We start from the raw sequence: 10109 nt of genomic DNA on the forward strand, positions 1-10109 counted from the left end.
GCATCGCGTGTCGAACAGCAAACTCTGTGCTTTGTTGCCTTCAGTCATTGCACCTCGTTTCCGTGTATCGCCCGGCCGTCTTGTCCTACAAATCGCTAATTGATAAGAGCCACGTAACACTCAATTACGTTACCGCTTCTTTTTTCCTGCCGATCTAATCGTTACTGTTTTCTCATCGAGCGGATGCTTGTTTTATACGCGATAGCTTTTTTGCAGGCTTTAGGATCGGCTGCGATGCCGGCGAGAGCCACTGACTAACTGCGAATTTGTTGTGCAAGTTGCTGTTTTATAGGGGATGGTAGAACGTGGGTATTTACTTTGTTCAGCAGGTTTGGAAACAGTGACTTGAGGAGATTTAATTTATTTCCAGTTTTCTTGCATTTATTTTTATTTCATTTTCATTCATCTTATTTATTTTTATCTATTTTTATTTATTCTTATATATTCTCTTGCATTCTCATTTATATTCTCATTTATTTTTATTTATTTTCATTTATTCTCATTTATTCTATTTTGTTCGCATTTCTTCTCATTTATTTTTTTATTCTCATTTATTTTCATTTATTCTCATTTATTCTCATATAACTTTATCTATTCCCATTTACTTTTATCTATGCATTCTGCAAAAGATTCGCGGTGGCACGAGTAATCTATCATTAATTTTTTGCCGTAACCTTGACATAAACTGTCATTAACTTTTTGCCAGTGGCACACATAATTTCACATATTTTATGGACGCTGTAGATATAGGCTATATAGCGGAAAACGATACGGAGCTTATGTTTATGAATACAAAGCCACCTTAGATAAAACGTTCCCATTTGCCCGAGTCAGCTGACTCATACAGAAAGACTTGTGCATATTAAGATAGATTGGTTACGACATAAATGACGGAATATACTGAAATTTACTGGATACCTTAATTCACAGCTTACGATTTATATTAACATGCTACGAGAATAGCAATATTAATCGTTGAACCATCAAAATAATTCAAGTAACAAATAGTTTAGGATTACAGCATTTCTTTGGATTTTTAAATAATTATTTAAATTGATTTGCAGTTACAGAAGTCTACGAACAGCTGATATAGAGTATTAATTAATGAAAAATATACAGACTCCCCGAAATATTATCTTCTCTCCGCGACAAATGTTTAACGTGTCGCGGAATCCAGCGCGACGTGAGTAGAAAAATTACGATTATCGATGAGTCAGAAGGTGATCGCATTATTTATAGATGAATTTTTTACTGTATTAAATTGATCTTAGATTTCCACGTGGTGACGCATTGGTTTCGCGCGGAGCATATGTTGCAGGCATTCCTGCATCGAAAATTGAAAATAGACACGAGAGAAAGTGAACGCGCACTTGCCAATTCGATAAAACAGATAAAATAGTTCAACTCTGAATATTCTATATTATTAGTATTATACTATCAGTATTATATAATAGTCCTATATCAGTCTGACGTTTAATTCGCGTTACCGATGCAGGCGATTTTAGTATTATGCTAATTGCACAATACGTAGCCCGCTCAATGATATCGCTAAGTGAAGAGATTGTTAACCAGATAGCAAAGTAAAGAGATTATGAAAGAGATAATTAATAAAGATTACGAAACAGGCACGTTAATGTTTAGCGACCGACGAAGTAGAAAATACACCATGAGATCATAAAACTATTTTTAATCATCACGGGGCGGACACATTTGACGTTTCTTGGCAACGATAAGTGGATCAATCACTGCATTCATCTATGATTTATCCTTCGTTAACTATATCAATATAATGCAATTTATTGAAACTATTTTTCTAGATATTATATCATAATTCATTTATATATTTTTAATGCATTCGGAACTTAGGCGTCTAAGAGCAATTTATATAATACAGGGAAAATTGAGAAAATTGAGAAATTAATAACTGGAACGTTAATTACGCTTTCGATTCTCTTGCGCTACGCGAGCAATTTTACCAGCATGTTAATCAACGTGTTAAAATCTCTATACACGCGAACGTCTGTCTAATATTACGCAATTGTTTGCTCAATTAGCGACGAGAGATAAATGCGGCACGATGCGTCGATCGTGTTCTGAACATTTATGAACATGATTGAATCGTGAACGTATATTGTAAAACTTTGCGTACTTGTACATGCGTGAATGATAGGTGTAGTGATCCGTATGTATAATACATGTAATGATCTGTATGTATAATACATGTAATGATCCGTATGTATAATACATAAACGATCCATATGTATGATATACATACAGCGATACATTCGTATCAAGTAAAACAATGCAATACTTCCGAAAATTCCGAATGGAATTCTCACACACGGTTAAACTCTTCCCGGTATCTATTACAATGTACAGTCAGGGACAAATATAACTACACGCCGTTTAAAACAGCATGAATAATTTTGCTCGGACTAAACTCAATGACTTTTCTTTCAACGGAAATGCAGCGAAGAAAAGAAGAGTGAGATTCTCTTTTTAATTTAATTATCACTGTAAATAATTAATAATAAAAGTATTCTAACCGTTAGAGGAGGTATTCTAGTTTATAGTTAAAGTATGGATCTGGCATTTCGTCATCGTGGGGAGCTCGTTTCCGGCCGAGAAGGCTCGTTGGATGACAATCGATTTCGAGCGTGGCCACCGACGGCGGATTCGAACGAAAGAAAGTTCGTCGGACTTTCCATCGCGGCGAAGACGGTACTTTCTAAAACATAACGCGTTCCTTTCCTAACCCTTTGACTACGGCGCCTGTAGACGGTTCGTGTAATAGAATTCAGCATTTGGAATATACTTGCTCGGAGAAATGCATGTCCAACGAATTCGTACCGTGCCCGTAGTCCATTACGTGGCAAAGTCTGCCGTAGCGAAAGGGTTAATTAATAAACTCTACGCCGCGTAATAACGTCGCGTTTTCGTCGGGCCCGCGTTGCCACGTGCACGACGGTAAAAACGTGGCCGGACCGGTGACAGGTGCACCGCGCGGCAAAACCTGTTCTTTTACCCCGTTCACCGGCCGGTGCCGACGCGGTAGAATTTCGAATGAAGCACGGGCGCCGCTTTTATTCTCCGCCGACGACGACGAGACACTTGCCGGAGATTGTTCGTCGCGTTCGCGGAGTCTCTCTCGTTCGCGAGATCTCTAAACACAGCCGACGCCTCGGCGGAACGGTCGAAGAAACCGATCGGACAGCGCCGACTTTCGCAACAAGTATTCCAGCAGAGATACAGATCCGAGAGAGGTTTTCGCTCGTCGTATACCGTTAGCCGCGCAAAACGTTCGATCATAGGTGCCGTTCAGAAGGTAATTAACACAGAGAACAGTCGCCGGTGTATCAATCAACGGCGTCGATTATCGTGCGAATTCGTCGCGGCGGTGAAACGTTCGTTTTATGCGTACGCTAAGCGTAATTGCCGGGGATCTTCAGCGGGAATAAATTTTCTCCGGCTCGTTTCCGACCGGCTCCGGTGAAATTGAAATTTATTTAGGCTAGTGGAGCTCGTTACCGTACACTTTGTTCGTTTTCGTACCGTTTAGAGACATTAATCGGCGGATTTAGATGCAGTTATGGCGGAGAATGGATGTGTCAAAATTGTGAAAGCGTTGGAAGAGTTTATCGACATTTGTTAAAATTATTAAACTGGGAAAAACGCTATGATAATTTTTATTTTGCCTAAAAATCCTCGAATAAAATGATTTGCTGTGTCTTTAGAGACTCGTTACATTTTTAAAACGTTACACGCGATAAATGTGAAGCTAATTGTGTCAAAGGCTGACTCCACGGTCACCTAAGCATTTAATTCAATTAATTTAACAGCTTCTAATTACTGTCATAATTTTTGCATCGTGTCCCTTATTTTCATAGTAAACGACCAGTAGTTGCGATTAACGCAATGATAAAGCTCCCCCTACCGTGTTTCCTGGATCAATAAAATACACATTCTGCTAGCGTTAGGTAATGCTGAATTATTCAGTTATGAACTGCTATTGTCACCGCCTATTGCCACAAAGTTGTTAGAGTCTAGTCGTCGGTCGTGTAATGATCTTGACAGGAATGTCATTTTTATTAGAACAATTTCCAACGGAATTATTCGTTTAATGCTCAACCGGTGGAGCACGTGTAATCGAATGAAAACTATTTAATTTTCACGCAACTTTCATGTACGCCGCGCTTTTTTAATACAGTGTGCTTCACTGAAGAAACTTGCTCGATCATTTGCCATGATACTACCATTTTTATAACGGTATAATGAAAGGCCTCCGTTGAGGCAAAGTGGAACTGGTTGAACATCGAGAGTGCAGTGTTTTTAATTAATAAAAATTGTAGGAGAAAGGAAGGCGAGATGAGGTGAAGAAATGCTAATAAAAGTATTATAGTGATACTGCAGATGCTGTATAAAAATCTATATCTATGTAATCCATACAAAGATCTATATCTATTAATCTATACCTATAGAATCTATATAAAAATCTATATCTATGTAATCTATGTATAAAATAAGATAAAATAAAATTAGTCAATTCATCTTGCCACTTTCGAGCGAAAACACATGCCCAGTTTCCCACCCGCTATATTGCGTAAAACCACGTCACAGTAAAATGAACGATGGACTGTGAAAGCGGGGGCTTCAGCCTTCAAAACGAGTCGAAGTTTACGATCCTACGATTCCTTTTTACAAAGTTACAAGAGGTCGAACATTAACAATACTTCAAAGATCGAAAACTCGGTGTTCGAATTCTTGCGGGAATAATTACAAGTTCGAACAGAATTCCGATTAATATTTTCAAACGAAATGAAACCTATCCGAACTCGCGTAAAAGATGGCGCAATGTGGCTGATAAAGAGTCTCTTGTGTAATAAAAAAAAAAGAAGAGAAGGAGAAACCACGACTGGAGTTGCGAAGGGATGTTGCGAAAACGCGCGTCGATTTTGGAGCTGAAAATATAAGGGTTAAATACGCGGACACACGAAAATCGGTGTCCCCATCGTCGAGAACCCATGGGAGAGTTCCCAAATGGTATGGCGCGCATGTCCTATAATTTTCATAAACAATGTACACTTTCATAAGTGTCCGCGCGTCAGCACGGTTCTCACAGACGACGGCGTTCGATTGCAAAAGTATATACTCACGGTTCCCCATGTTGTGTATCCTATGTGTCCCCCGTAAACGTTAAACGGATCCAAGTCCCACGAATTCCGTAGAGTAAAACCTTAGTCAATGATCCAGTCACGTGGCAAGCGCGTTGTATGTACACAGAAGCGCGAGTCTCAGGTTCGTCCTGTTGCTTTTGTTCTCCGCCGAGACGCTCCGCCAGCAGCGAACAATAATTCACCTTGTCGTCGATCACCAACGAGAGAACAAAACACAAAAACTCCCGCGCTCGATCTCTCGCGATCCAGAGAAGCACCCGATCGATCTAAACACTCCGTAGGAGACCCGCGATCTACGGAACACCCGAAAAGACCCCGCGGAGGAGGAGGACGCTTCGAATCGACGCGAGCTGAGCCGCGATCGAGCCTCGAGATCCGTCGATCCACGTCGATCTACGAACGCTGACTGGCTTTCTTCGCCGTACGATAGTCGCTGCGGCCCCTCTTCTTCCACGACGGATGAATCCTCTTTCTGGCGCACACACGACTGGCGGAAAAGGTGTTCGCTAAGTTCGGTTAGGTCAAGTGTTTTCCCGGCGTAGTCTCGAGTAGCACTTGTTGATTCCGGACGAGCATAGTTCTGACCAGAACGCCGGGAACCACACCTTACGAGAGACTGTAGTGGATATACGGTTCGAGTTGAAAGGCCCTCGCCCGCGAGACCGTGCCACAGGGCCGTACCTAGGGAATCCGGCGCGTCGAGATCCATCGATCCCGGCCACCGGCCGATCATTCAGGCCTTTAACGCGATTATAGGCGGGCGGAATTCTAGCTGGCAAAGTAATCGTTTGTACAAGGGTTGAGTCAAATACTCTTTAATGTAAGAAAAATAATTCTCAAATCATTTGCGAGATAGTAAATTAAATTAATAAGGTTACATTTCAATTTGTGGATGTCGTATTGATCGATGTCGTTGCGAATAGTTAAATAAAAGGGTAACAAAATTAAATATGCCTACTGTGTTTTAACATGGGTTGCCGACCAGCCTGTAAGATTTTTAAATAATCTAAAGACCTGTAAATAAATACCGAAACGCGATATTTTATATTTCTAAAATATTAAAGAATATTTTGATTAGCAAGATTTAATTTCGAGCCATTTATTTTGTAAAATGGAAGAGGATTGTTCTAGGGTTAAATAAAACAATGTGGTATCTCTGTATCTTGTGAGCTCTGTTAACGCGACTGAAAATCTAAAGAAGTATAAAATCGACAGCTCGCAGCTAAAAGATTTCGTCGTTAATTACGGTCGAAAATGATGGATCGAATGACTCGTTCAAATTCGACGAACTTTCTTCGTTAAAACTTGGCATAAGTTGCAGCGATAGTTTCCACCGGAACCTAATATCCGCGAACCCCTCGAACCGTACGCCAAATCCTGATGTGAGGAACATCGAAGATTTCACTTCTACATCAAAGTGCCAAAGGGTTAATGTTCTCTAAGATATTGTCGCAATTGAAAAATTCCTAATCGCAGCACTTGTTTAGAAAATGGTACGTCAAGGGTTGAACCGGTGAAGCATTATTCAACGGGGCTTTCTGTGCAGCAGCCTAATAACATCGTCGAAAATATGTCCGGCCGTAAGTTAAGACAGACGACCCGGGAATGCAAATTCGGCGGGGCCGTGGTCGCCGCGAATTCTTCCCGGTTAACATACAAATTGCCGTCATTCGTTATCGCGCAGGTTGGTGTACCGGTGTACGAGGAGGAGGAGGAGGAGGAGGAGGCCACGATGCCCCTTTCCTCTGCCCGTGTAATCCGGTTCGTGGATTCCTCTTCTCTTCGGCGGTCGACGATGACAACCGGCGGTCGACGATGACAACCGGCGGTTCTTTTACCGCCAGCAGGCGAATAATTATCGCGTGTCAAAGCCTCGTTCTCCCGATGGTAATGCTCGCGGAGCGCAGAGCATCGCGAAGAATGTATCGCGCGAGGCCACGCCTAGAGTTCGATCTTGCATAGCTCCGCCACCGCCTATGGGCTCACCTTTTGCTCCGAGGATCGAGGACAGGAGGGCTCGGGACACGATTCCACCGGCGGCCCCGGTTATCCAATAGCCGGAACGTGGAAACAAATAATACCGTGTCGAGGTGAAACGCGACCTCACTGGGTCATTAACTCGGAGATGACACCCTCTCGCCAGAGAGATTCGCTTTGACTTGTACTGACACTCCAGGCTTTCACATCATAACATCGTCTTATCCATTATTTTATTTTAATTTATTAAGACGAGGTATCGTAAGTAATTTCCATTTTAATGTCAGACATTTATTTTGCTCTCTATTTTATTTTTGCAGGGTTTCATTTTATTTATTTGATTATTTGATTATTTATTTACTTGTTTATTCAGTGAAAGCAGAGTTTGTCCTGGTGACTCATAGTGGGTGACGCGAACAATAGATTCTGCCTAGCTGCATCGGATGTTATTTATGATTCATCAGGTAGCCAAAGACAAGCTGATACTGGCGGTGTTCCACTTGCCGTACCATTTTCTTCGCAGTCATCGTGACTGGAGGTCTGTCGATTACAATAATTCCTTCGAGGAAGAACATTTTTGTTTGCCCTGTGCCAACGTTTCTTTGAATTTTTAACCCTTTGCACTGGGATATCCCCCGAGAGGAGACTGCCTTTTTATATATTTTTACGGCTGGCTTTTTATATATTTTTATGGCTGTCCTTTTATATATTTTTATGGCTGGCATTTTATATATTTCCGTCTAGCATTCCTTGCTGGTTCATTAATAAATATATTTCAGTTCTTGCTGGATGATCAGTGAAAATTCCTCGAAGGTAAAGGGTTATATACTGTGAAGAAAAGAGCAGAATGATGACTTGAATTTAAGAGGACTGTATAACTTCTGTGCTTCATGGATTGTTATTAGAAGTTTCCATTAATTCAAGGGGTTAATCTCTTCACGTTTCGGTTCATCGCTTATCAATTAACGCAGCCATATTTCCTTCCACGTTCCTCTATATTTTCCAAACCACGTATCTTCGTTTCGGCTATGGTGTTGACTTCGTTAAAGAGTACTGGATATCCTGTTTCAATATGGTTCAATAACCCAAGCCGGTACAACGTTCCTGTTCTGTCCAATGCTCACGATCCTCCCAGATTCACCAATATAAATTTTGTTAATTAACATAAAACACTGTAAAATACGATCTTTAAAATGCACAAATTTTTACAGTCATTTCAGAGAAATTCCATGGTGAGAGTGTATTTTATAATGAAGATATAGGGGATGCTATTACAGGGTTAAAATTGAGGAACCTTTTGTCTACAGAAAACTGTGCTAAAATTAGTACTATTATTTATAAAATAATCTTTAAAGTAATCGGAATTTGTTTCCTGAAAAATTAAAGAAACTCGTAACTTGGCAATCGGAGCAGCGTTCATGAGAAAGACTCTGTTACTGGGGAAAAATGATAACAATCCAGAGGATTGTTTGCTATATACTTCATACGATGCACCGCGGTATATTTGAGCTTCTCGGACGGCCATATTGGATGTTTGCAGTGGGATGATACTTATCAGAAGGAGTACCCGAAAACCATACTAAATTTTACAGTGTTTCAACAGACAGTCAAGTAATCAGACAATGCAAACACGCGTACACATACTCCACGATCATTATTATCTCTGTCTTTTTAACTGCTGTGATTCTAAAAAACAACGAATGGGTTAAACAAATTTTTAGAAAGCAAAATAGAAGAATACGCCAGTTTTCTCTATATTATAAAGCATATACTATAAATATAAATATTATAAAGTATATATTATTAATATAAATACTATAAAGTATATATTATTAAAGTATATACAATATAGTATATATTATATAGAATATATCATAAATATGAGATTTATATATTAAAAATCTCAAAATCAAAAGTCGAAATAGCTAAGGTGTTAAGTTAATGATCTATGCAGCCATTTTGGAGGACGTGTTCAACAAACGCTTCTATATTATAAATAATTCTATAAATAGTATTATAGCACCGTGAATATTCTATAAATAATTTCTAGTAGTTTCGCCATCGGTTTAGAAACAATAAGAAGAAGAGAAGGAGGATCGACAGCGATCGGTTTACGTATTCCCGACGGTGTCAACGGAACGGTGTTTGGTCGCAGGTGCCTGAATGGAGTGTACTAAGAAAATAAATTTTTAAGAGACCCGTTATGCCCGCCGGTGAATAATTAGTAGGCTCTCGGCGTGCTCGCTTAAGAAATCATTCAGAAATGGCCGTCTCGAGCCGTCCCTGAGTCGTCGCGAAGGAGAGGAGGGACTAACTACTTGGCTCGAAAACGGGGGTACCGTACGTTCACCGTTGCCGGCGTTCACCTCAGTTTTATCGACGTATTTTTCACGTTTTCTCTTTGTCCATCCACGATTCCTCCATCTCTCTCTCTCTCTCTTCTCTCTTTCTCTCCTTTATTCCATTCCCCTCGTTCCGAGCGGCATCCAGAGGCCTCGCTGGCGCGTGCATTACATACCATTCCATCCCCTCGCCTGATAACCGAGAGAGCCGACCTCGAACATTTTCTGCCGTACCATGCGAATCGATCCTTATCTATATTCCCCCCATTCAACGGCCGGAGTGTGTCCTTTACCCGACTGAAACCTCGTTTACAATTCTTAATGCCGACGCGTTTCTCCGTGGAAAAATTGTTCGTCCGCGATTCCAATTTCTTCGCGTCTCATTTTTTTAATACGGAGCCTACGGTCACTTCGCGGCTATACCATGGTATGATGCATCACGGGGGAATTCCCGGCCATGGATTTTACCGATATTCCAAGGGGAACCGGTTCGAGGAACGGCGAGGCTGTAGGGTATAGCTTGTCCGATAGCGGATCGGATTTAAATCCGAACACGTGGTTATTCGATATCTGAGACGGAAAAGTCGGTGTCCGTTCCGTCGGTACGACGAACAGA

General features: G+C 40.8%; 1 protein-coding gene across 1 annotated transcript in view; it reads right to left on the minus strand.

Moving 5' to 3' along the window:
- Positions 1–5764, minus strand: part of LOC144468865 (putative ferric-chelate reductase 1 homolog) — a 36340-nt gene extending 30576 nt beyond the window's left edge. Inside the window, exon 1 of the mRNA XM_078178642.1 lies at positions 5154–5764. Within this exon, the coding sequence (XP_078034768.1) occupies positions 5154–5163 (10 nt within the window). The 5' untranslated portion in view covers positions 5164–5764. The remainder of the gene's footprint in view (positions 1–5153) is intronic.
- Positions 5765–10109: the final 4345 nt, after the last annotated feature.

The sequence above is a fragment of the Augochlora pura genome, chromosome 1 (genome assembly GCF_028453695.1).
Source record: "Augochlora pura isolate Apur16 chromosome 1, APUR_v2.2.1, whole genome shotgun sequence".
NCBI lineage: Eukaryota > Metazoa > Arthropoda > Insecta > Hymenoptera > Halictidae > Augochlora > Augochlora pura.